Source organism: Jaculus jaculus, chromosome 9, assembly GCF_020740685.1.
Source record: "Jaculus jaculus isolate mJacJac1 chromosome 9, mJacJac1.mat.Y.cur, whole genome shotgun sequence".
Lineage (NCBI taxonomy): Eukaryota > Metazoa > Chordata > Mammalia > Rodentia > Dipodidae > Jaculus > Jaculus jaculus.
This window is the reverse complement of record NC_059110.1, coordinates 112,098,323-112,125,131: the sequence shown is the minus strand read 5'-3', so window position 1 is coordinate 112,125,131 and position 26,809 is coordinate 112,098,323. Positions and strand designations below refer to the sequence as shown.

The 26,809-nt window shown below is 44.6% G+C and overlaps 2 protein-coding genes across 2 annotated transcripts; one reads left to right on the top strand and one right to left on the bottom strand.

Moving 5' to 3' along the window:
- Nucleotides 1–497: 497 nt before the first annotated feature.
- On the bottom strand, nt 498–25,288 carry Casc3 (CASC3 exon junction complex subunit). The gene is made up of 14 exons (XM_045158960.1): nt 25,030–25,288; nt 24,617–24,644; nt 23,698–23,735; nt 13,143–13,301; nt 12,911–13,062; nt 12,319–12,495; nt 10,337–11,022; nt 9,424–9,488; nt 5,931–6,045; nt 5,610–5,708; nt 5,143–5,357; nt 3,324–3,446; nt 2,956–3,021; nt 498–2,079 (listed from the first exon to the last, which is right to left on the bottom strand). The coding sequence occupies exons 1-13, from the start codon at nt 25,261–25,263 to the stop codon at nt 2,998–3,000; spliced, it is 2,115 nt and encodes a 704-aa protein (XP_045014895.1). The 5' UTR covers nt 25,264–25,288; the 3' UTR covers nt 498–2,079; nt 2,956–2,997.
- Nucleotides 8,400–8,614, top strand: LOC101609075 (cytochrome b-c1 complex subunit 10-like). Its single transcript, XM_045158961.1, has one exon. The coding sequence runs from the start codon at nt 8,400–8,402 to the stop codon at nt 8,568–8,570; it is 171 nt and encodes a 56-aa protein (XP_045014896.1). The 3' UTR covers nt 8,571–8,614.
- Nucleotides 25,289–26,809: the final 1,521 nt, after the last annotated feature.

Here is a 26,809-nt window from a genome sequence, read left to right as displayed (position 1 = left end):
CACCTTTAATCCCAGTACTCAGGAGACAGGTAGGAGGCCAACCTGAGACTACACAGTGAAATCCAGGTCAGCCTGAGCTAGAGTAAAACCATACCTCAAAAAAACCAACCAACCAAACAAGAAAAGTAAATTAATTAGTTAGATGTGGTGGCAAATGTCTTTAATCCCAGCACTCAGGAGGCAAGAGGTAGGAGGATCGCTCTGAGTTTGAGGCCACCCTGAGCCTACATAGTAAATTCCAGGTTAGCCTGGGCTGGAGTGAGACCCTACTTCAGCAAAAAGAAAAACAAAGTAAATTAGGTTAAAAGGGTGAGAAAACCATTGGCTAGTTCATTGAATTCATCTTTAGGACTTCATAGGGTTTCCTAGTATCTTTGGGTTTCTAATGTGATAGTCTCAAGCTAGTTCAAATGATGACTCTGGAGGAACTAGGGAGTCCTTGCCCTTCACTTCCTACCCGAAAATCAAGACTTATGAACAAAGAACTGACGAGGGAGTTAAGTTTATAGTTTAAATTTTATTATCTCCAAGTCACAATGCTGATCACAAATGTGCACCCTTCAAAACAATAACAAACACACAGACAGTGAAGTCCTTGCAACTAAACACAGTAGACCAACAGAGACAACTGTCACAGTGTCTTAAGGTCTGGGAATCTGGGCACACCGCCCACAGGCTTGAGAAGACATCTTCAGGTTTAAGGCAAAGGGACGCCTATAAAAGGCATAACCACCAACTACCCTTAGAAGAATCTATTTCCTCCTCACCCCTCACACCTTGACTCAAGAGTGGTTAGGCCAGCTGTAGGAGGGAAGGAATAACGACAGTGGTATCACTAGGGAGACAGCCACCACCTTCTTCCTCAGTTTCTGTGAAAACCCTGGCAGTGTTGTACTAACAGGAAACTTCCACAGAGGCAACAGGGATGTGGTTTGGTGCCATGGAGAGAAAGGACAGGAGGGAAAACCCTTGCCCAGAAACTGACTTGCTTCTTTAGGACTTAAGCCCAGGTACAGTTATTGTCTGAATTCAAGAACAGGAGCAGGATTTGGGGAAAATAAGGTGGTAACATCTAAAACACTTGTAGCAGGAGAGTCATGAAGAACAGCAAAGGACCAGGTAGACTGTTTGCTAGACAGTATTTGCCTCCAGAGATGCATTGGTCCACAGCAACTGGGAAGGGGGTGTGGTAGAAGGGACAGGAAGAGCAGGGCTCACTAATTCCACTTACCTTAAAGGTTGAGCCCCAAGGACTCTGCAATACATTCCTGTAATGGTGCAGAGGTTCCTGCTCCACCCTCCCACCTCACAAAGTGTCTGGTTTGTCAACTCTCCCTACAGTAGATTCTGTCTCAGTAAGGACAGAAGCCCACCTCAATGCAGGAAGCTTAGACTTATAAAACCTACATAAAAAAATAAAATCACCCACTTTGAGTTTTTCTCCACACAATGGATGCAACGTGCAGACAGCTTTGCTTCCACAGGGCTATAGAGTTAAGAGAATCCAAGAGAATAACAAAGGCCAGTCAAAAGTGAAAGACCAGCTATTTTACACTTAGTTGATACATTCTCAATTATCTCAGATGCAGGGAAGAATCAAAAGGGAAACCAGAGGGGCTAGTAAACCAGAATGAACTTGTTTCATTTAAAGGGGGGGGAGAAGGGCAGGGGAGAGGAAAGAAGGGAGAACACAGTAAGAATATTAATTCAAGAAAAGAAGGACAAGCTTTAAAAATGAACATTAAAAAAAAAAAAAATCCAGAAGGAACTTCCGTGGGAGCAGAAGATACTGGAACTTCCCGGGAGAAAGTAAAGAGAAGATACAGGTTTATGAATCTAGACTCGGAAGCCTAGGTTGTCTAGTCTCTGCTCCCTGAGCTCAGCCAGCTCAAGTGAAGGGTGGAGGTAAGAGGAGGCCCCCTGTGTTTCATTTCTCTCCAGCAAGCCTGTCTTTAGAGCAAGAAGGCTCTTCCACCTCCAGCTGCTTGGTAGCAGGGCTATCCTTACATCTTGAAGCCCCGCTCAGGATGGTAGGTAGCCAGCTGTACTTCTCTTTTTCTCCCCGAGTTCTCATCTCTCCTGTATTAACAAGGATTAGGGAAAGAAAAGAACCAAAATGTTAGTGGACTTCTAGTCATTTATAAGCTTTCTCAAAAGTCTCTTCATTCCCTCATCCATCCACCCACCCACCCACTGCAAGACTAAATTCAAGGCCTTGCCCATGCTACACACCAGCTTCTAAATAATGTGCTTAAATAACCACAAAACAAAAAAACAGCAACAGGGCTGGAAAGATGGCTTAGCAGTTAAGAAGCTTGCCTGCAAAGCCAAAGGACCTTGGTTCAATTCCCCAAGACCCAAGTAAGCCAGATGCACAAGGCAGTGATGTGTCTGGAGTTCATTTGCAGTGGCTGGAAGCCCTGGTGTGCCCATTCTCTCTCTCTCCTTCTTTCATGCTCTCAAGTAAATAAATAAGTAAATAAGAACAGCAATAAAAATAACCCATAGTCAAATGTCGTGGCTAACACCTATAATGGAGGAAGAGTAAGTATGATGGCCAATTTGAGATGCTAATTTAAACAAAACATCAAAACCAGCCCATGGCCTATCTCCTGTAGTCTTTAGAACCAGCTCTTTCTGCTGTAAGACCTTAAATTTTGGTTTCCTTGATCAGTTTTAAGTTCAGATTTCCTCTTTTCTTGATCAAGTTTAGACTCCTCTGATTGTTACCTTTGGAGATTCCCAAATAAAACTTTTAAATTAGTAACCGTTTTTCTTCAATCCTGTTCAATGAATTCATAAAACAAGGAAACATGCCAATTCTGGTGACACTTTAAATTTTCCTTTTCCCCAAGAAATCCCATGATTATAAAGTAAAGCATTAATTAGGTGACCTTGTTAAGCATATAAATATGAGCATGAATTTTAGAGCAGAAGTCATAGTGGGGCACTTACTTTTATATTATGTTAATACTTGAAATATTCGAAAAAAATCTATTAACTGGAACCTCTGCTTACAACCTGAAATAATAAAGTTGGAACTTTTTACTATGTCATATATAAAAAAGGACTTCCACAGAAATACATTCTAAAGGGTTGGGAGTGGGGCACATGCCTTTAATTCCAGCATTCAGTAGGCAGAGGTAGGAGGATCACTGGAAGTTCAAGGCAACCCTGAGACTACATAGTGAATCCCAGGTTAGCCTGGGCTAAAGTGATACCCTACCTGGAAAAACCAAAGACATCCTAAAAAGCAGAGAAATCTGGGAAGAGGAAAAGTCCACTGATGTAACACAGACCTTAAAGGGGAAAGAGCTGTTTACCTCAGGCGGCGGCGGCTTGATGGAGACTGGCTGCGGAGTCCTCCGGGGTGGAGAGGGCTTTGGCTGCACCTGCTGCTGAGCAGGATTATAGTAGGTCACTCCTCCATATACCTGTGATGGGGCCTAGGAAGGCACAAACCAGAAGAAAAAGTTAAGAATTTATCCAAATTATGATACATTAGATAATACCTAGCTAAAAAAATTAAAGAATTTATAATTTTTTTGAAATCACGTGGTGATCCTACCTCCAGAGTGCTGGGATTAAGAGCCGGCAGCACCACACCCAGCTTAGATCCTATACTTTAAAATACTGCCTAGCCTTCTTCAGGTCCATTGGCTAACCTATGAACAAGGCTAAGCACAACATTGGCACTCCAGATGCTAGACAGTGTCCACAGGTGCCCCAAGGATAAGCTGTCCAAGAGCAGAATACAGCTCCTTTGTACAGTTGAGTAAAAAGGACATATGGCCTGGCCACCTACAATGTACCTAAAGACATTAAAGAAACTGAAGAGAAAGTCAGGCATGGTGCTGTATGCCTATAATCCCAGCACTTGAGAAGCATAAGAATCCTGAGTTCCAGTCCAGCCAGGGACACAGTGATGAGACCCTGTTTAGAAAAACAAAAACAAAAAAGAGCTGGGTGTGGTGGCACACTCTTTTTTGTTGTTGTTTTTCAAGGTAGGGTCTCACTCTAGCACAGGCTGATCTGGAATTCACTATGTAGTCTCAGGGTGGCCTCAAACTCATGGCGGGCCTCTAGCCATTGCAAACCAACTCCAGACGCATGTGCCATCTTATACATCAGGCTTACATGGGTCCTGGGAAGTCGAATCTGGGTACTCAGGCTTTGCAGGCAAATGCCTCAACCACTAAGCCATCCCTCCAGCCCTGGTGACATGATCCTTTAATCCCAACACCTGAGAGGCACAGAGGTAGGAGGACTGCTATGAGTCCGAGGCCACCCTGAGATTACACACTGAATTCTAGGTCAGCCTGGGCTAGAGAGAGCAAGATCTCACCTTGAAAAACAAAACAAAAAAAGAGGGCTAGGAAGATGGCTCACCAGATAACACTCTTGCCCATAAAAACCTACTGACCCAAGTTTGATTCTCCAGTACCCATGTAACCAGAGGAATAAAGTAGCACATGCATCTGGAGTTTGTTTACAGTGGCTAGAGGCCTGGTGTGTCCATTCATATTCTCTCTCTCTCTCACAAACAAATATTTTTAAAAAATGGTGGGGCTGGAGAGACAGTTTAGCACTTAAGGCACTTGCCTAGAAAGCCAAAGGACCCAGGTTTGATTCTCCAAGACCCATATAAGCCAGATATACAAGGTGTCACATGCATCTGGAGTTCATTTACAGTGGCTAAAGGTCCTGGTGTGCCCATTCTCTCTCTCTCAAATAAACAAAATAAATTAGAAAAAAAAATGTGCCTTAAAAAAAAATTTAAGACAGGCATGGTGGCGCATGCCTTTAATCCCAGCACTTGAGAGGCAGAGGTAGGAGAACTCTTGAGTTCGAGGCATGTCTGGGACTAGAGTTCCAGCTCAGTCTGGACTAGAGGGAGAATCTGCCTCAAAAACAAAACAGAGCAACAAAACCAATCAACCAACCAAACAAAAAACAGATGGGAATTATATAAGCTGCATTTCCAGCTCTTGACCACCAAGAGGTATCCTGGTGCAATATGTGAATTATTGGCCTTTAAATGTTCTTTTAAAATTCCTTTAGCATACTCTCATACCATGTTCCATGTTCCTGTCTGATTTAAAGAAGGTGCACCTATAAAACTTTGTTCACTGGACATCTCACCTGTGTATTAGGATATAGATGAGGCGGTGGGGGCGGAGGCAGTGTTCCTGGAGCATAAGGGTAACTGGGGCTGCCAAAGTTCATGACGCCTGGAGCAGAAAAATAAGCAGGCGCAAGCAACTGCTGGGGTGGTGGCTGTCCTGGAGACATGGATACTGGTGGGGGGTAAAGGCCTGGATTGGGCAGAGGTGCTGGTGTCTGGTGGGGATGTAAACCTGGACAAAGAAAGGAAAAAGAAAACTTAAAAAAAAAAACAACCCACCATTTCCATGGGAATGCCTGGCTTGGACTGTTCAGCACCAACATGTGAAGGCTGCAAGTCCTCAAGAAGAACCAGAGGAATTTGCTGCCTGTACAACCAGGGTGGCAGCTTCAGAGGCTAGCAGCACAACATGCAAAACAGGGTTTGTGCAGTCTCCAACACACTTCCTCATACTGTACGCATAAAACAGGAATCCAAGACTTACCTGGATGCGGTAGGTGCATTTCTGGCTGCACAATCATGCCCTGTGGAGGCAGTGGGGCAGGGCTGTCACCATGGGTATAGATTGGTCCCTGGAACTGCACTGTAAAATATCACATTGAGACTCTTACAAACTTCTGCCTTTCATATCACATGGGCAAATCTTTATGCTCTGAAAATCCTCTAAGATGTTCTTAATTTCCCATGTTAACAGCAAAGAGACAATGTTTGGTAAACACTGCGAGAGCGGAAAGTAAGACTAACATCTTATTTTGTTTCACCTTGGCAAGAAAGGAACCCCACAGCACAATAACCACCAACTCACATGGATCGTAGTAATGCCCCTCCATGAGGCTGATATGCACAGGAGGAGCAGGGGGCTCCGGCACAGGTCTCTGCCGCTGGGATGAATACCGTTTGGCCCGACCACCCTGGACACCCTGCGATAAGAACAGAGACCTGAACAAGATTCCCAGAGGAATGTCACTCACACCAAACCTTACCCTGCTTTAGATACTATAAAATTTGGCACACACATGGAAGATACTTGATATTTGCAAAATGAATTCAATTTTTTTCTTTTTTTTTTCCCCACCTATCCTCCTACCTCTGCCTCTCAAGTGCTGGGATTAAAGGCATGCACCACCACGCCCGGCCTTGAATTGAATTAAAAATATATATACCTGTCTACTTTTTTGAGAAAGAGGGAGATAGACAGAGAGAGATTGAGTACACCAAGGTCTCCAGCCACTGCAAATGAACTCCAGGGGCATGGTGCACTACCTTGTGCATCCATCTTTACATGGGTACTGGAAAAATGAACCTGGGCCCTTTGGCTTTGCTGACAAGCACCTTAACTGCTAAGCCATCTCTCTAGCCCCCCACCCAATTAAAAAAAAAAAATTTGAATCTAAACCATCTATTCTACATTTCTGAGGCCCAAACTAATAGAAACATAAAGTCAATGAAGATATGGGATATTTACACAATGGAGTATTATTCAGCTGTAAAGAAAAATCAGGCTGGCCAGAAGCCTACTTCTTTGTCAGCTAAATATGTGTATGTATATTAAGAAAGGGGGGCTGGAGAGATGGCTTAGCGGTTAAGTGCTTGCCTGTGAAGCCTAAGGACCCTGGTTCGAGGCTCGGTTCCCCAGGTCCCACGTTAGCCAGATGCACAAGGGGGCGCACGCGTCTGGAGTTCCTTTGCAGAGGCTGGAAGCCTTGGCGTGCCCATTCTCTCTCTTTCCCTCTATCTGTCTTTCTCTCTGTGTGTGTCGCTCTCAAATAAATAAATAAATAAATAAATAAAATTAAAAAAAAAAAAAAAAAGAAAGGGCTGAGCCAGGCGTGGTGGCACACGCCTTTAATCCCAGCACTCGGGAGGCAGAGGTAGGAGGAACACCGTGAGTTCAAGGCCACCCTGAGACTACATAGTAAATTCCAGGAGAGCCTGAGCTAGAGTGAAACCCTACCTTAGCAGTTAAACTGTTTGCCTATGAAGCCAAAGGACCCAGGTCTGATTCCCTAAGACCCATGTAAACCAGATGTACAAGGGCACATGCATCTGGAGTTCGTTTGCAGTGGCTAGAGGCCCTGGCATACCCATTCTGTATCTCTCTCTCTCTCTGCTTGTAAATACATTTTAAAAAATTTAAAAGAACAAGTTTGGGAGCTGGAGAAATGGCTTAGCTGTTAAGGTACTTGCCTATGAAGCCTAAGGACCCAAGTACGATTTCCCAGAACCCACATAAGTCAGGTGCACATGGTGGTGCGTGTGTCTGGAGTTCGTTTGCAATGGCTAGAGGCTCTAGTGCACCCATTCTCTCTTTCTCTCTCAATATTAAAATAATAGTGTCATAAATTAGATTGCTACAGGCTGGGCATGGTAGCACATGCTTTTAATCTCAGCACTTGGGAGGCAGAAATAGGAGGATTGCTATGAGTTTGAGGCCACCCTGAAATTACATAGTGAATAGGGCTAGAGCTAGACCCTAAAAAAAGAAGAAACATTCAGTTCCATGGTTAGGGAAGATCATAAGCCCTGGGGGGGGGGGGAATGCATATAGTTTGCCCACTAAACTCTAAACACTTATGTTCATATATTAATGCTGCCCTCACTTTTGGTCAGAGAAGCTTCTCTTTTCATATGGCAGTGACCACTGAGACTAAAAACTCATCAAAAATGTGGAGAAGTGACAGTGGAATGTTCAGCTCTATGTGAGACATCTCTATCACACCCTCCATGGCTCAGAAACCACTGTGGAAGAAGTGGCAGAAAGAATGTAAAAGCCAAAGCCAGGCGTGGTGGCACACGCCTTTAATCCCAGCACTGGGGAAGCAAAGGTAGGAGGATCATTGTGAGTTCGAGGCCACCCTGAGACTTTGTAGTGAATTCCAGGTCAGCCTGGGATAGAGCAAGACCCTACCTCAAAAAACAAGAACAAAACAAAGAAAAAAAAAAAAAAAGAATGTAAAAGCCAAAGGAAGGGAAGGAGTGTTTTGCAATACTGTCTTCCAGACACAAAGTGGCCATGCTATTTATGACCTCATAGTGACTGATGCCAACTACTTAACACCTGCATAATAGGGGGAAAAAACAAAGACATCCAAGTAGAAGACAGTAGTTGGAAAGAAGGGAAAGCAAAAAGGGTTAGTGGAAGGGGATTATTATATATTGTCTATAGGTATGGAAGTTATTAATAAAAACTTAAAATGAATAAGGTAGAAAATAACTCCCCCTCCCAAAGAAACATAAAACCAGGCACGAGCCTGAGCGTCTGGATACCGGAGCAATGCCGAGCAGGTTCATGGGCCCATGTTACCGGGAGCTGGCCAAGAATTGGATGCCCACGGCCAGCATGTGGGGTGCTGTGGGTACCGTGGGGCTGGTGCGGGCCACTGATTGGCGACTGATCCTGGACTGGGTGCCCTACATCAATGGCAAGTTCAAGAAGGATGATTGATTGGCCACACCTTTAAGAGCCTCTCTGGTGCCCCACCTCGGACCCTGCCATTCCTGTCGGGAGCATCCCCGGGAGTGGCTCTACTGCTGGACACTGTAGCATTAAACTTCCTCTGACACCAGCCTTGCCTGGGTCTTGTGCTCACCAGCCAGTTCCCTCCACCACTGTAACCCAAGAGCTGTTTATATTGTGAATATCTCTTGAAATGTAGAAGTAAATCTGGGATCCTTTAATAAAAAAAAAAACAAAAAAAAAAAACAGGCATGATGGTGTGCCTTTAATCCCAACACTTAGGAGGCAGAAGTAGGAGAACCACTTTGAGTTTGAGGCTAGCCTGGGACTACAGAGTGAGTTCCAAGTCAGCCTGGGCTAGACTAAGACCCTACCTTGAAAAAAACAAAACAAAACAAAACAAAACAAAAAAAGAATTTATTCTGGGCTGGGGAGAGGGCTCAGCATTTTAATTTTAATTTTTTTTTTTTTTTTGGTTTTTCAAGGTAGGGTCTCACTCTGGCTCAGGCTGACCTGAAATTCACTCTGTAGTCTCAGTGTGGCCTCGAACTCTCGGTGATCCTCCTACCTCTGCCTCCCGAGTGCTGGGATTAAAGGTGTGTGCCACCACGCCCAGCTGGGCTCAGCATTTTAAAGGTACTTGCTTGCAAAGTCTGCTGGCCCAGGTTTGGTTCCTCAATACCCATATAAAGCCAGATACACAAAGTAACACATGCCTGAGCTATGAGTTCAGGTCAGCCTGACTTAAAGGGTTAGACTGTCTCAAACAACAACAAAAGAAAAGTGAAGAAGCTATACTATGTAGCATCCTTCCCCATTAATTCCTCTTCCCTTTTTATACCATTTCTTCCATTCGATTAAATTGAGGTGGAGGTCCTGCTCCCATATGTATGTGGTTGGGCATACCTGTAATATAGCAAAAAAAGTAATTTATTCAGAACAGACATATCCAAGTAGTACTCAAATGTGACATCAAGAAATTGACAAGCTGAACACGGGGAATAGCTTTCTTTTAAATTAGCAAAATTCCTTTTAAACTACCTATGTATTGTCATTACTAACATTTAAAATTCACCCCCTTTGCCCATCATTTTACTATGTCAATAAAGTTCTTAAATATGAAGAAATGACTTTGGTGAATGAACTAACGCTCAAATTTTTCCTAGCAAATAAAATATTTTCCTGAGTAAAATCTCTGGGAAGTTATAATCTGAACATTGTTAACCATAAAGTCCCAGTTCCAATGCTTCTGAACAACACTAGACAAGGGTATGATGTTTTAGAAATTTACTTGCTTACATACTGGTCCATAGAGGTCTGGCTGGAGAATACAGAACAGATTTCTCTGGCTAGATTCTCAGAACAAAAAGAATTGTTCTATAAACTATCTTCCTGTGACAATAAACTATCAAAAGGAAAGGAACTCTTCTACCTACAGACCAGCTCTAGGTCCAGGGTTGGCTATACTGGCTTTTCAAAAATCATTTCTTTCCTTTTTTGGGGTGGGGGGGAGGATAGGGTCTCACTATCTTGCTCCAGGCTGATCTGGAATTCACTAGATAGTTTCAGGATGAAACGTGAACTCATGGTGTCCTCCTACCTCTGCCTTCCAAGTGCTGGAATTAAAGGTGTATACCACCACAACCTCTGCCTTCAAACTTTTAAGTATTGGCTCAAACAATATGAACATGGCTACCTTCTTCCACTTTTGTACTGAGAGTGACAAAGAGAAAAATCAACCCTACAATACCTACCGCGAAGCTCCCGTGGTTGTAGAAATGAAGGCTGTCCTGGGCTCCAATTCTGCTCTGCTATATTTAGCTGTGCCATATCTTGCTCAAGTCCATTTGTCGAAGAATCTACTGGAGCCTCCCAGTTCCCAGTCTTAGCAGCTGGAGGAGCGGTAGTTTCTGACACTGCAGGTTCTGAAGTCGGCCCTTCAGGTGGAGGGGGCACCTCTTCTGTGGCTTTGACTGCATCCCCAACTTTAGTTCGGGTCCTTCTTGCTCGGGAATAGGATTTCTTCTCAATGGGCCTGTCAGGGGCTGGTGGTGTAGTATCCGGAGCCATACCCGGTGCCTCTGAGGCTGCCTCTTCCTTTTCAGGAGTGCCAAGCACTGGACCATCTGCTTCGGGAGAAGGATCCCTTAAAGGCGTCTGCTCTAGGCGCCGTGACCGGTAATTGGCCTCATGCTTACCAGTCTCACCAGACCGGCCACCATACTGCCCACCAGCTTCCACAGGCCTAAAGCCAGTACGTCCTTCCTTGAAGCCTCCAGACCGAGAGTAATTCCTGGGTGCAGACATTCGACCAGTACCTGCTGCATTCCTGTTAATAAATGTCCTTGGTGGTACCGTGCCTACAGGACCCTGGTGGCGATGAGCCTTGTTTGATCGCTCACCAGTCCAGTTTGGATCTCTTTGTGGAGGACTCCCAAATCTAAAATAGTAGAATGGAGACAGTGTTATGAAAAAATGGGGGCTGGAGCCAGGTGTGGTGGCACACGCCTTTAATCCCAGCACTTGGGAGGTAGAGGTAGAAGGATTGTCATGAGTTCGAGGCCAGCCTGAGACTCCATAGTGAATTCCAGGTCAGCCTGGGCTACAGTGAGAACCTACCTCAAAAAAAAAAAAAAGGAGGCTGGAGAGATGACTCAGTGGTTAAGGCACATGCCTGTAAAGCCTAAGGAGAAGAATTTGATTTGATTCCCCAGTACCCATGAAAAGCAAGATGCATAAGGTGGCACATGCATTTAGAGTTCTTTTGTAGTAGCTAGAGGCCCTGATGTGCCCATTCTCTCTTTTTCTATCTGCCTCTTTCTCCTATTTTCTCTCAGACCCAAGTTCAATTCCCCAGTACCCACATAAAGCCAAATGCACAAAGTGATGCATGAATGTGTAATTCGTTTGCAGTGGCAGGAGGCCCTGGTGCACCCACTGTATCTATCACTTTCCCTCTGCCACTTTCAAATAAATAAAAATATTTGAAGGGGAAAAAACCCACAAACATTCTTGTTGGTTGGAGAAGATAATTCAGTGGTTAAAGGAACTTGTTTGCCAGGGCTGCAAACCTGGGGTTCAATTCCCTAGTACCCATGTAAAGCCAGATGCACAAAGTGGCACGTGCCTAGAGTTAATCTGTAGTGGCAAGAAGCTCCAGTGTGTTTAATCATTCTCTCTCATAAACAAAAATTTAAAATAAAAGTAAGGGCTGGAGAGATGGCTTAGCCGTTAAGGCACTTGCCTGCAAAGCCAAAACCCAGGTTCAATACCCAGGACCCACATAAACCAGATGTACAAGATGGTGCATGACTTTTGAGTTAGGCGCACCCAGTCTCCCTCTGCCTCTTTCAAATACATAAATAAATACAAAAAGAAAAGAGATAAATAAATAACAAAAGAGATCTCCACACATGGAAATGAAGAGTCAGAGAGCTGTCCCATACTCCTCTCCTAACTGTTTATGAGCTAGAAGGTCATTTAGAAAAGCAGTGTTCTGCCAGGCGTGGTGGTGCATGCCTTCAATCCCAGCACTTGGGAGGCAGAGGTAGGAAGATCATCATGAGCTTAAAAAAAAAAAAAAAAAAGGAGGAGGAAAAAAAAAACAAGTTCTTTCTAAAAATTCAATGGGGGGAGGGAATTACCATGGGATTTTTTTTATAATCATGGAAAATGCTAATAAAAATTAAAAAATAAAAAATAAAAATATCAATAACCTAGGCCCACGTTCCCTTACCGAGGTTTCCGGATTCTTCGGGGTTTGATGTCATCAGGATTGTGAGCTGAGCGGATGTCATAGCCATAAAGAGCAATAAGTTCCTGTCGGGACTTTGGGGCCTGTTCATCTTCACGAAATTTGTCATGCTCCCAGCGACCTTCATCCTTCCATAGCTTTCGCTGTCGCCCCTTGGGTCTGGATAAAACCAAGGGAAAGTGTCTAGAGCCAATTATTTGAAACATCTCTCTCCTACAAGGCAGCATAGGTAAGAACATCACCCCTCGGGGCTGCAGATGATAGAAGACAGTAGTGCAATCATCTTGGCTCTTGAGACAAACTGCGCTGGGTCAGGATTCCTGCTGTTCCAACAACAGTTATGTTTTTCTGTATTTGAGACAGGTTCTTACTCTGAATAGCCCAAGCTATCCCAAAGTTACTTTGTGGACTAGTCCAGCCTTGAAATCATGATGGTCTCTATGTTGTGATCAGAGGCATGAGCCACATGCTCAGATTTTACTTATGGTAGTCCACCAGAATACAGCAAAACACTTAACAAGACACTATATAGTAAGCACTAAATACATGCTAAATAGCAGCAAGTGGCTGTTACCTGACTTCCTCCTCCTGAGTTTGACCTCGAAGATCATGCTCAAAGAAGAGCCCTTTGCGAGGTATGTATGCTGGATTTTTCCTGTCTTCATCATCATCCAAATGCTTCGGGCCCTTTTTCCCTACTTTGTTCTCCACAGGTTCTGTGCTCTCCTGGAAGACAAAGGACTCCTTACTCCTAATAAGGAGTTGAGAGCCCTCATCCAGTCCCCAATGGAGGACTGTGTACTGACCTGTCCATCCCCACTCTGCCTCTCTCCAGTCACAGTGCCTTTGCTTTCAGGCTTTTCTTCTCCTTTTTCTTCTTTTGCTGAAGAATTAGCAGCATCATTAGCTTCTGATTTTAGCTCTACTTTGGAGTTTTCTTCCTCACTGTATTCCCCTTCTTCACCCTAAAAAAATTCCCTTGTCAGTTATGGAGACAAGATCTGAATGGCGAATTTCTGTTTTCCATTCATTAGGAAGACTTTTTTTTTTTTGATGTATGGTCTCAGGGTGGCCGAGCTCACAGTGATCCTATCTCTGCCTCCACTCCTGGCTCAAATAAAGTATTTTTTTTAAAAAATGGCTTACCTGGGCATGTTGGCTCATGCCTTTAATCCTAGCACTTGGGAGGCAGAGGCTCACCATGAGTTCAAGGCCACCCTGAGACTACATAATGAGTTCCAGGTCAGCCTGGGGTAAAGTGAAACCATACCTCAAAAAACAAAAACAAAACAAAAAGTGTGCTCTTTTAAGGCTGGGGAGATGGCTTAGCAGTTGAGACACTTGCCTGCAAAGCCAAAGGACCTCAGTTCAGTTCCCCAGGACCCACGTTAACCAGATGCACAAGCTGGCACATTCACCTGGAGTTTGTCTGCAGTGGCTGGAGGTCCTGGCATGTTCATTCTCTCTCTCTGCCTCTTACCCTCTCTCTCAATAAAAGAAAAAAAAAATAGCGGTGTCGCTAGCACTAAGTGGGGGAAGAGTAGTGGCCTTAGAACATGATCATAATTTCCTCTCCTTATCTTCACAACTTTTAGACCTAAGGAGAAGCCTAGCTTGGTGAGGAAGACTTCATATCTATAAAGGGCTCAGAAGAAATGGGCTCAAGGGAAGGTGTTCTAGTACCCATCTGGTAATCGGGTCTGCCGTGAAGCAGCTATCCTCACTTCATACCCAGGCTGGTCCCAGGAATAATGTCAGACACACAATATGAGAGTCTTGTTTGGGTTAGAAGCTCTCAAAGTTCTGTTTTTTCAAATAGAGCTAATTCTGCCTAATTGACTCAGACAAGCCAATTAACCCCTTTTACTATGTTTTGCATTTCCATGAGGACTTCAAACCACTCAGCCCCTGGGAATTTTGACCTCCAAATATTTTGAGTTTGTTATCAGAAAAGTGACAAGAGAACTACACTGTTCTATGATAATCAGACGTTAAAGTTCACAGCTTAATAAACGAGTACCCTTGATTCTTCCTATCCTTCTCAATTACATAAAATTTCCTTTTGATGTGGAGATGAGAAGGTGGTAATTAATCGCTCAGCTCTTTTAGTTCATTATCCCTACTACACACACACATTACATTATTTTGTGTGTGTGTGTGTGTGTGTGGGGTGATTGTCAGGGTTTTACTCTGTAGGTCAGGTAGGCTTGTAATCCACTATGTGGCTGAGGCTAGCTTTGAATTCCTGATTATCTCTACATCCCAAGTGTTGGATACAGATGTGGACCACCAACCATCTTAAAACAGTATTAGCACCAGGCATGGTGGGACTCACCTATAATTCCAGCACTCAGGAGACAGAGGTAGGAGGATTTCTATGTGTCTGAGGCCAGCCTGGGATTACAGAGTGAGTTCCAGATCAGTCTGGGCTATAGTGAGACCCTCCATGGAAAACATAAAAACAAAAAAAATTTATTTTTATGACAGCGAGTGAGCGTAAGAGAGAATTGGCGCACCAGGGCCTCTATCCACTGCAACTGAACTTGACCCCAATGTCACCTTGTACATTTAGCTTACATGGGCTCTAAAGAGAGATTGAACTTTAAGTCTTTAAGCTTCACAGGTAAGTACCTTAACCACTAAGCAATTTCTCAAAAAAAATTTTTTTAATCAAAATACTATTAAGCATGATTATTTGTTTTATGTTCCATTCTCCAGACTAGTAAAATGTCAAAAGATGCAATTCTTTTAATACAAATGAGAAAACTCATTTTGTTTTTGGGCAGCACAACAGAATATAATCATGCTGCAGAGACTACAAATCTAACTAGGAGCCTGGTCTAAAGGCAACCAAGTACCGTTTTAGACAAGGGATGCAACCAAAACCCTTTTGAGCAAAGACAAACTTCACTATTACCACCCAGCACTTTCTAATAATTACTAGCCCTGCCCTGGTCAACTGCATCTCTTAAATTTTCATGTAGAGCTTTTGCTTTTCCTCTTCCCCAGCCAATTTCATTGAAAGGTAGAATTGCCTTTTCTTTGTTTGGTTTGGTTTTTCGAGGTAGGATCTCACTGTAGCCCAGGCTGACCTGGAATTCACTGTGTAGTCTAAGGGTGGCCTCACACTACTGTGATCCTCCTATCTCTGCTTCCCGAGTGCTGGGATTAAAGTTGTGCGATGTCAGTCTCTGGGTTTTTTTTTTTTTTGGGGGGGGGGGACAGGTCCTCATGTACCCAGGCTGGCCTTGACACCTTATGTTACTGAGGACTACCTGGAATTCCTAATCCTTCTGTTTCCACCTCCTGAGTGGTAAGACTATAGAAATGTGCTTACCACACCTAGCTCTAAGATACGCAGCCTAAGCAGCTAGTTTGATTCCCCAGTACCCACGCAAGCCAGATGCACAAGGTGGCACACGCAACAGGAGTTCGTTTGCAGTCTCTGGAGGCCCTGGTGCGCCCATTCTCTATATCTTCCTCTTCCTCTCTCCCTCTCAAATAAAATATGAAAAATGAAAAAAAAAATTAAAGATGTAATCTTGGGGAAAAAAGTATCCTAGTACTTAATGAAAATTATTACCTAGAAAAGAATGAAGTTACTTTTTTTTTTTTGGTTGTTTGAGGTAGGATCTCACTCTAGCCCAAGCTGACCTGGAATTCACTGTGTAGTCTCAGGTTGGCCTCGAACTCATGGCAATCCTACCTCGGCCTCCTGAGTGCTAGGATTACATGCATGCACCACTGCACCCAGCTGAAATTAATTTTTTTTTTTTTTTTTTTTTTGGAAGTAGAGTCTTACTGTAGTTCAGGCTGACCTGGAATTCACTATGTAGTCTCAGGGTGGCCTGGAACTCACAGCAATCCTCCTACCTCCACCTCCTGAGTGTTGGGATGAAGTTACACTTTTATCTGATTCTACACATAAAAACTAAGCCTGGGCTGAAGAGATGGCTTAGTGCTTAAGGTGCTTGCCTGCAAAGCCTATGAACCCATGTTCAATCTCTCCAGATTCCACTTCACCCAGAGGCACCAAGGTGACGCAAATGTAAGGGTGCACATCTGTACTAGGTGGCACAAGCATCTGCAGTTTGATTGTAGTGGCTGGAGACCCTGATGTACCCTTTTTCACTGCCTCTTTCTCTCTCAAATAATAAAATAGTCAGTCTTTGGGCTGGAGAGATGGCACCTGCCAAAGGAACCTATGGACCCAGGTTCGATTTTCCAGTACCCATGTAAGCCAAATGCACATGGTAGCACATGTGTCTTGAATTTGAATATTTGCAATGGGTAGAAGCCTTGTTATAACAATTCTCATTCTATTTGTCTCCTCTCAAAAAGATAAATAAGGCCAGGCATGGTGGTTAATGCCTTTAATCCCAGCACTCGGGAGGTAGAGGTAGGAAGACAGACATGAGTTCAAGGCCACCCTGAGACTACATAGTGAATTCCAGGTCAGCCTGAGCTACAGTAAAATCCTACCGGGGGGGGGGGGGGGGAGATAAATAAAACCAAGAAAGCTGGGTGTGGTGGCAAGAGTGAAACCATACCTCCGAAAACCAAACCAAACAAACAACAACAAAAAAAAAAAAAGAAAAAAGAAGTCCTAAAACAAGATAGAAATTGAGGAGCATGAGAAGTGTAAAGAGCCCGCTTCATGGTCTTGGCTGAATTCTACCCCATTCTGGTAAACAGCCAGGAGTTTGAAACTTAACTAACCACACCAACACAAAAATACTTATTTCTGGGGCTGGAGAGATGGCTTAGCGGTTAAGCGCTTGACTGTGAAGCCTAAGGACCCCGGTTCAAGGCTCGGTTCCCCAGGTCCAACGTTAGCCAGATGCACAAGGGGTCGCACGCGTCTGGAGTTCGTTTGCAGAGGCTGGAAGCCCTGGCGCGCCCATTCTCTCTCTCTCTCTCTCTCTCTCTCCCCCTCTATCTGTCTTTCTCTCTGTGTCTGTCTCTCTCAAATAAATAAATAAATAAAAACTAAAAGAAAAATAAAAAAAAATACTTATTTCTGAAAAAATATGAGATATTTTTGTTAAAAAATAGGGGCTGGGGGAGGGAGGGAGGGAATTATGATGGCATATTGTTTACAATCATGGAAGTTGTTAAAAAAAAAAAGTAAAAGCCAGGCATGGTGGTGCACGCCTTTAATCCCAGCACTGGAGAGAAAGGGGTAGTGAGTTCAAAGCCACTCTGAGGCTACACAGTGAATCACAGGCCAGCCTGGGCTAGAATGAGACCCTACCTCAAAAGAACAAAAATAAATTAAATTAAAAAAAAAATGGGGTCTGGAGAGGTGGCTTAGCAGTTAAGGTGTTTGCCCATTCAGCCTAAGAACCCATGTTCAAGTCTCCAGATCCCACATAAGCCAGACACAAAAAGGTGACGCAGGGCTGGAGAGATGGCTTACTGGTTAAGGCATTTGCCTGCAAAGCCAAAAGACCCAGGTTCGACTCTCCAGGACCCATGTAAGCCAGGTGCACAGGGGCACATGTGTCTGGAATTAGTTTGCAGTGGCTGGAGGCTCTGGTATGCCCATTCTATCTGTGTCTTTCTCTGCTTGCAAATAAATAAAAAATTTTTATAAAGGTGATGCAGAGCACAAGGGTACACATGCCCAGTAGGTGGCATGCCAATTTTCTACCTCTCAATAATGCACAAGGTGGTGCATACATGTGGAGTTCATTTGCAGAGGCTGGAGGCCCTTGAACACCTGTATTCACTCCTCTCTCTATTCCTCTTTCTCTCAAATAAATAAAATATATATTAAAAATGGGTAATGTGGGGCTTAGCAGTTAAGGTGCTTGTGAAGCTTAAGGAGTCAGGTTTGATTCCTCAGTATCCATATAAGCCAGATGCACAGGGTGGTGCATGTGCCTGGAATTCACTGGCAGTGGCTAGAGGACCTGGCACACTTGTTCCCTATATCTGCCTCCCTTTCCTCCTCTCTCTCACAAATAAAAAATAAAAATAAACATAGAGCCGGGCATGGTGTAACACCTGCTGGTGTCTGGCTATGTGTATATACTATGCTCACAAAACTGACCAGTAAGTACTTCTCTTAATGTTCATACCCATGTATTAATGCTACTCTCATTTTTGGTTAGAGAAGCTTCTCTGTTCATATGGCAGTGACCATGGTGCTAAGAGGAAGTGGCAGAGGAGCAGCTCAGTACTGAAGTATCTCTATCACACCTTCCAAGGCTCAAGGTCCATTGTGGAAGAGGTGGAGGAAAGAATGTAAGAGCCAAAGGAAGGGTAGGACTCCTTAATAAGTGCTCCTTTAGATACTAAATGGCCCCGGTATCCATGACCTCACAGTGCCTGACACTACCTACACAAGACCATCACAATATGAGGAAAAGATGATGACATTAAAATAAAGAGACTGAATGAGAGGGAGAGGGAATATGATGGAGAATGGAGCTGCGAAAGGGAAAGTGGAGGGAGGGAATTACCATGGGTTATTTACAATTACGGAAGTTGTTAATAAAAAAATAAAATGACAGGAAAAATAGTTTTCACAGGGAAAACATACGGTATCTGGCTAGATTCTTGCCTCACATTGGCAAGGCCCAGGTTGGATGCCCTGGAAATATTTTTGTAAAGAAATGCAAACCTTGGCTGGAAGCTAGGAGAGAGTCCCCAGACAGTCAGCGTGCCTAGTGCCAGAAGGTGCTACATGGGCGACTGGGGGAAAATGACCAATAGCTGTCCAAGCAACTCATGGTCTAACCTACTTAGCAGTAAATAACCTGTTGTGATGCCCACACAAGTGCAGTGGTGGCACACAGCCATGGTGGGGAACCAACTGCTCTTGATTTGGCTAACTGATCCCCTCAGTGGTACGGACCCATAGCTGGAGCTGGGAAACAAGTCAGAACCATATCCAAACATAAGCCCACTCTCCAATATCAAGCTATCATCAATCATGGGCTACAAGAGGGCCTACACCTATTAAATTCTCTACAAAAAAAGTAAGGGTTATCTCATTTGTCCTGGTGCTAACTTACTCTCCGTTGGAGAATCTGCTTCTCTTTTTCAGATAGATGACCATCATACCTCAAAGGCCCCCAGCTGAAACTAAGAAAAAATGGCGAAACAAGCAAGGATGCTGTTTTCCTGGTGAACCGGGTACCAACACAATGGGGAAGGAGATCAACACAGAGAAAAAAACCAACTACCAAATCAGAGAGAAACAGACCCAGAGGCCAGAACACCTCATCACTGAAGCAGACCAAAAATGAACCCAACATGGCTCAGGGAAATTTTGCGGAAGAGGGGGAGGAAGGAATGTCAGAGCCACATGTTGGGTCATGATATGCAGAGACATTTATCGTACCAATAACTGGGCTAACTCCACAATGCACGACCCATATACCTCAACAAGGAGGGGCCAATGGGGAGGGGGCAGGTGACGGATGAGCCTAATAATGGTACCAAACTGCTTGTATTTGCTGAGTACAAAACTAATAAAAAAAATATATATAACTACAAAAAAAAAAAAAAGAAAAAAAGAAATGCAAACCTAACCCAACATTATATTTTCTGTTATTTCCTCTGGGGGCCCCTTTCTTAGTAATTAATACCATTTAATCAACATGGCCATTCCACTGACTCCTTAGACTCCAAATTCAATCAATGAAGCATTCTCTCAGTTCCACAAATAATATTCAAATCTGTGTACAACTTACCAATATGACTGGCACTGGGTGTCCATTCTTTGGAGGACTACCATCAAACTCCTTAGGGTATAGCAACCAACCTTTTTTTTTGGGGGGGGGGTTCAAGGTAGGGTAACTCTCTAGATTAGGCTGTCCTAGAACTATGCAGTCTCAGGATGGCCTCTAACTCTCTGTGATCTTCCTACCTCTGCCTCCCAAGTGCTTGGATTAAAGGTGTGTGCCACCATATCAGGCTTAAACTTTTCTTTTGTAATTTCTGAGACATGGTTGTCTATGAAGCCCAGGCTGCCTTTTAACTCTTGATCTTTCCACCCTTCTGCCTTTGGAGATCTGGGACCATAACAAGCATCTCTTACTCAAGTTTCTTAACATATAGTCTTGACTCATCCACACTGATCTTCCACATTTAAACCTATTTCTTTGCTTGTCCTAGAATAACAAACTCCTTTATGTAAGCAGAATGGTGAGCCACTGTAAACTTCTAGCAACAAATTTCACTGAATTCTCCATACTTCTTGGCTTGTCTTTAAATGCTTCCATTCTCTGTTGAAGACAGTAAGGATTCCTCTTTCCAGGGGCTGCAAAGGTGGCTCAACAATTAAGGCACTTGCCTGGAAAGGCAAACAACCCAGGTTCATTTTGCCAGTACCCACAAAACACCAGATGCACCAAGTAGCACGTGTGTCTGGAATTTGCAGTGGCTAGAGGTCCTGGTGCATCCAGTCAGTCATTCTCTCTCTCTCTCTCTCCTTACAAATAATAATTTAAAAAAATTTTAATAGGCCTGGAGGGATGGCTTAGCAGTTAAGGCATTTGCCTGCAAAGCGCAAGGACCCAGGTTCAATTTCCCAGAACCCATGAAAGCCAGATGCACAACGTAGCGCATGCATCTGGAGTTCATCTGCAGTGGCTGGAGACCCTAGCATGCTCATTCTGTCTGTCTCTCTTTCTCTGACTCTCTCAAATAAATAAATATATAAAACTAAAAAAAATTTTTTTTAATTAATTAGGTCGGGCAGGATGGCACACGTCTTTACTCCCAGCACTTGAGAGGCAGAGGTAGGAGGACTGCTGTAAGTTCAAGGCCGCCCTCAGACTACATGGTAAGTTCCAGGTCAGTCTGGACTAGAGTGAGACCACCTCAAAACACTACCAAAAATAATAATAAGAATAATAATAATTAATGGGGGCTGGGAAGATAACTTAGCAATTAAGGCACTTGCTGGCAAAGCCAAAGGACCCAGGTTCAATTCCTCAGTACCAACAGAAAGTCAGATGAACAAGGTGTCACATGCATTTGGAGTCTATCTGCAGTAGCTGGAGGTCCTGGTGCACCTATTCTTATTCTTTCTCTCCCCTCCCCATTCTCAAAATAAAAAAATTAAAAATCAAGTAATGGGGGTGCAGAGATGGCTTAGCAGTTAAGGTGCCTGCCTGCAAAGCCTAAGGATCCAGGTTCAGCTTCTAAGAACCCATGTAACCCAGATGCACAAGGTCTCATATGCCCACAAGATGGTGTACACATCCAGAGTTCAAATGCATTCTAGATGCCCTGGGACACCAATTCTCTCTCTCAAATAAATAATGAATTACAGGTCAGTCTGGGCTAAAGTGAAACTCTATCTCAAAAAGCCAAAAAAATAAACAAAGAAAAAAATAAGTGCTGGGCATGTGCAGGCCTTTAATCCCAGCACTTGGGAGGTAGAGGATTACTGTGAATACATAGATCCAGGTCAGCCTGAGCTAGAGTGAGATGCTACCTTGAAGATAAAAAGAACTAATGGGCCAACCGTGGTGACACACACATTTAATCCTAGCATTTGGCAGGCAGAGGTAGGAGGATCTCTACGAGTCTGAGTCTATTAGAGCTGATCCAGGTCAGCCTGGGCTAGAGCAAGATCCTACCTTGAAAAAAAAAAAAAAATCAATTAATAGTGAGACCCTGTGGCTTGAAAAGTTTCCATCTCTAACTGAACAAGACCTTTCCTGGTATTTGTTTTATTTATTTATTTTTTTTCCCCGAGGTAGGGTCTCACTCTGGCCCAGGCTGACCCAGAATTAACTGTGTAGTCTCAGGTTGGTTTCAAACTCACAGCAATCCTCCTACCTCTGCCTCCCGAGTGCTGGGATTAAAGGTGAGCGCCACCACACCCAGCTCAATTTATTGTTATTTTTATGCAGATGGAGGGAGGGAGAGAGAATGGGCATGCCAGGGCCTCCAGCCACTGCAAATGAACTCCAGATGCATGTGCCTCCCCTTGTGCATTTGGCTAACTTGGGTCCTGAGGAATTAAGCCTCAAACTGGGGTCCTTAGGTTTCACAGGCAAGCCTTAACTGCTAAGCCATCTCTCCAGCACCCGCTGGTATTTTTTTTTTTATCTTTGTGTACATACACTTGTATGAGTGCAGGTAAGTGTGGACTCTGAGTACAATCTGCAGCTCACCTGCTTATACCATGCTACTTGGCCTTCAAACTTCTGGGAGGTTCTCCTGTAGAGCTCTGCCTCCTCCCATCCCCCTGGAGATGCTGGGACTACATATGCATGCTTTGTTGGGGTTCTGGTGATCCACACACTCAGATCCTCATTCTTTTCTGTTCTTTTTGTTGTTGTCTTTTTTTTTTTTTAAGATTTACTTTTATTTATTTATTAAAGACAGAGAGGTAAGGAGGGAGGGAGAATGGGCGTTCCAGGGCCTCTAGCCACTGCAAACAAACTCCAGACACATGTGCCACCTTGTACATCTGGCTTATGTAGGGCCTGGAGAACTGAACTTGGGTTCTTAGGCTTTACAGGCATGTGCCTTAACAGTTAAACCAACTCTCCAGCCCTTTAGTTTATTTCTTTGAGAGAAAGAGACAGAAACATAGAGAGAATGGGCACGCCAGGGCCTGCAGCCACATGTGCCACCTTGTGCATCTGGCTTATGAGGGTACTGGGGATTGGAAACTGGGTCCTTTAGCTTTGTAAGCTAGCACCATTTCTCCAGCCCCAAATCCTCATTCCTTTTTTTTCCCCCGGTTTTTCAAGGTAGGGTCTCACTGTAGCCCAGGCCGACCTGGAATTCACTATGTAGACTCAGGGTGGCCTTGAACTCAAGATGATCCTTCTATCTCTACCTCCCAAGTGCTGGGATTAAAGGCGTGGGCCACCACACCCTACTCTCCATCCTCACTCTTGAGCAAGCGCTTTAGCCTCAGAGCTATCGCCCAGCCTCCCTCAATAGTTTTTTTTAACAAGATAAATGAGAGCCCAGAGGCAGAGATAAGAGGATCACTGTGAGCTCAAGGCCACCTTAAGACTACATAGTGAATTCCAGGTTGGCCTGGACTAGAGTGAAACTCTAAGAGGAATAATCAAAACCAAAAAAAAAGGAATAAAAACGAGCCAGGCATGTAGGTGCACACCATTATTCCTAGTACTCAGGAGGCAGAGGCAGGAGGCTCTCTGTGAGTTCAAGGTCAGCCTGAGACTACATAGTAAATTCCAGATCAGCCTGGGCTAGAGTGAGACCCTACGGCACAAAAAAAAAAAAAAAAAGATCAAGTAGAGTATACAAGCAGAGAAACAGGCAGATCAATAAAATATTTGTACCATGCACACCTGTATGTTTTTAAAATACATTTTCTGACTTACACCAAAAGGGAAAAGAATCTATTACACTCACTTCTGAGTCTTCTGCGCTTTCATAGTCCGAAAGAACAGCTGAAAAGAAAATAGACATATATAAAAAAAACAAAAGAAAGTATAACTATATTCCTGAATGTTTACTGTGGATCAGGTTAAAACTCAATTCTGTTATGAATCTCTAAAGTAGATAAAATTGGGTGGGAGAGATGGGTCAAGGCTTTAAGGCACTTGCCTGCAAAACCAGACAACCTGAGCTTGATTTCCCAGTACCTGTGTAAAGCCAGATGCACAAAGTGGAGCATGCATCTAGAGTTCCTCTGCAATGGCACAAAGCCTTGGCGTGCCCATTCTCTCCCTGCCTTGCAAAAAAAGCACAAGTAGAGCCAGGCAATCCCAGCATTCTGGAGGCAGAGGCAGGAGGATCACCATGAGTTCGAGGCCACCCTGAGACTACATACAATTTTAAATAAGCCTGAGCTAGAGTGAGACCATATTCCCCCCACCCCCGCAAAAAAAAAAAAAAATAGTAGATTAAAACTGGCACATATGTCTGGAGTTCATTTACAGTGGCAGGGTGCCCTGACATGCTCATAGTATGTATGTATTTCTCTTGCAAGTAAACAAACAAATAATTTAAATACCCATTTATAGATGGGGAAATTTGTAACCACAGTGATAAAACCAACGCTCTTAGTAGGCGGTACTCTAGCTATTGCCCATCCCACTGTCACTTCAGCGTACTCATTAAATATGTATCTTCAAAACAAACAAAATCCTAGGTGCTGAACAATCATGTGGTTTGTTTTTATTATTTTTTAAAGCCGTTCTGGGCCACACTGCCCCTCAAACCCCTACCAATCTGAGAGAAGTCTACTGTTGGAAAAAGCTGGCCTCGGATTATGTTAACGAAAAATAAAAATAAACATGTTGTCACGATGAGGTAAGACAGTACTCACCATCACCTTCCATGCCATCTTCACTCTCCTGAGTGAAAGAAGACGACATAGATTATCCCTGTGATTTCCAGAAGTAGGGGAATCCAAAAAGAAACGGGGAGAACGGAAGACTCAACACAAAATGGGCGAATAGGGGAGACGAAGCAAAATCAATCTTTAGTAAGTGCCATCCGAGGGAGGCCGGGTCTCTCCATTTCCCACCCCACTTTCTGAATACACATCACCCGCGGCAGCTCCTGTCTCAGAGAATCCCGCCCCCCCCCACAGCCCCCCACCCGTCCATCCCTGGGGGGCTCGGGAAGGATGCAGCCGCGCCGAGAGGATAAAAGCCTCCTCTCCAGTACCACCCAGCATCCACCCATCACCTGCACCCCGCCCCCAGGCCGGGTGTCCGCCCGCCCGCGCTCACTCACACACTCCGACTCGTCGGCGCTCTTGGCGCCCCCGCTCTCCGCCCGGCGCAGATGAAGGCCTCCGGCTCGGCCGCCGCGCTGGGAAGGCAGAGAGCCGCTGCCGCCGCCGCCAGCGCTCCCGCCACAGCTCCCTCCGCCGCCCCGGCCCGGGGAACCGCCGCTGTCGGAACCCGAAGCAGCAGATTCCTCGTCCTCCGTATCCTGAGAAGCGTGCTGCCGCCGCCGGTCCGCCATCTTACGGAGAACCGCCACAGCTGGTCAGAGCTCCCCCCTCCCCCCCGGCCCTGAACCCGCCACGCCCGGCGCACAGGCTGCCGGGAGGCCTCAGACGCCGTCCCGGCATGCTTCACTGCCGCGCACTTAACCGCCCGGCTTCCCGCGGGGCGGGGCCTTCGCCCTGCGGCACGTTTTCCGGAGAGCGAGGTGACGTACGTCCGCGGACGTAAAAGGGGCCGTCGTGCGGGGCATGATTTCCTGTAGGCAGGAGCCCGGCGAGGGGAGCGCATGCCGGCGACCTCTCCTCGGTGTACTTAGCCCGGCCATCTTAGGCTTTCCTAAACAGAAGGCGTCCAGTCGGCCTGTCGCAGCTACACTGAAGCATTTGGGGGCTTTTCCCGGTTTCCGGTTTTTATTTCTCCCAAAGTTTGAGGCAGAACGCTTCATTGTATTCCTTTGCTTGGTAAAATCACGAATCAAGGTCATAAAGCCTGAAGTTCTGCATTAGAATGGCCACCCGTTCCTCCCAGTTTAAGTTAAGGGGGAGACAAGTGGTAATGAAGGCTGAGGACGCTCTTCTCCGCGTGTATTCATGCACTCTTTTTCCTTTCTAAATATGTCTTCCCATCCCAGCCACCACCTTAACCAAAATAAAGGCTGGTAGGTTACTAGGGTTTTTTTTTTAATTATTTTTATTAATTAGCATGGAGAGAGAGACAGCAATAATAGGCACACTAGGGCCTCTTGCTGATGCAAATGAACTTTAGATGCATATGTCACTTTGTACATCTGTCTTTACTTGGGAAGTCGGGAATTGAACCCAGGACTACAGGCTTTGGAAGCAAGCGCCTTTAACGACCAAGCCCTCCACATTTTAAGACTGGATCATCATTGGCTACATAGTTCAAGACTAGCTACAGATACATGAGACCCTGTCTCAAAGAAAACTATGGGCCAGGAGTGGTGGCTCAGTCCTTTAATCCCAGCACTTGGGTGACACAGGTGGACGGATCACTGTGAGTTTGAGGCCACTATGAATGTGACTACATAGTGAATTCCAGATCAGCCTGGGCTAGAGCGAGACCCTATCTCGAAAAACCAAAACAGTAAAATAAAAATATGGGCAGGCGTGAATACTCAGGCGTTAAAGTCACATGCTTGCAAAGTGGTGGCACAGGATCGATTCCCAAGCATCCACATACAGCCAGATTCAAAGTGGCACATAGATCTGTGCTTATGCACGCACACACAAAATTTTTTTTTAAAAGGGCTGGAGAAAATAAAACCTAAAAGAAGTATCAGTAGAAACTGTCTTGATTCAAAATCCTGACATGAATTCTTTTTTTAAAATTTTCTTTCTTTATTTGAGAGACAGAATGGGCGCGCCAGGGCCTCTAGCCAGTGCAGAGGAACTTCAGGCGCGTGCGCCCGTTTGTGCATCTGGATAATGTGGGTCCTGAGGAATCGAGCCTCGAACCCGGGTCTTCAGGCTTCACAGGCAAGTGCTTAACCACTAAGCCATCTCTCCAGCCCCCTGATGTGAATTCTTAAGGATTATCAGACA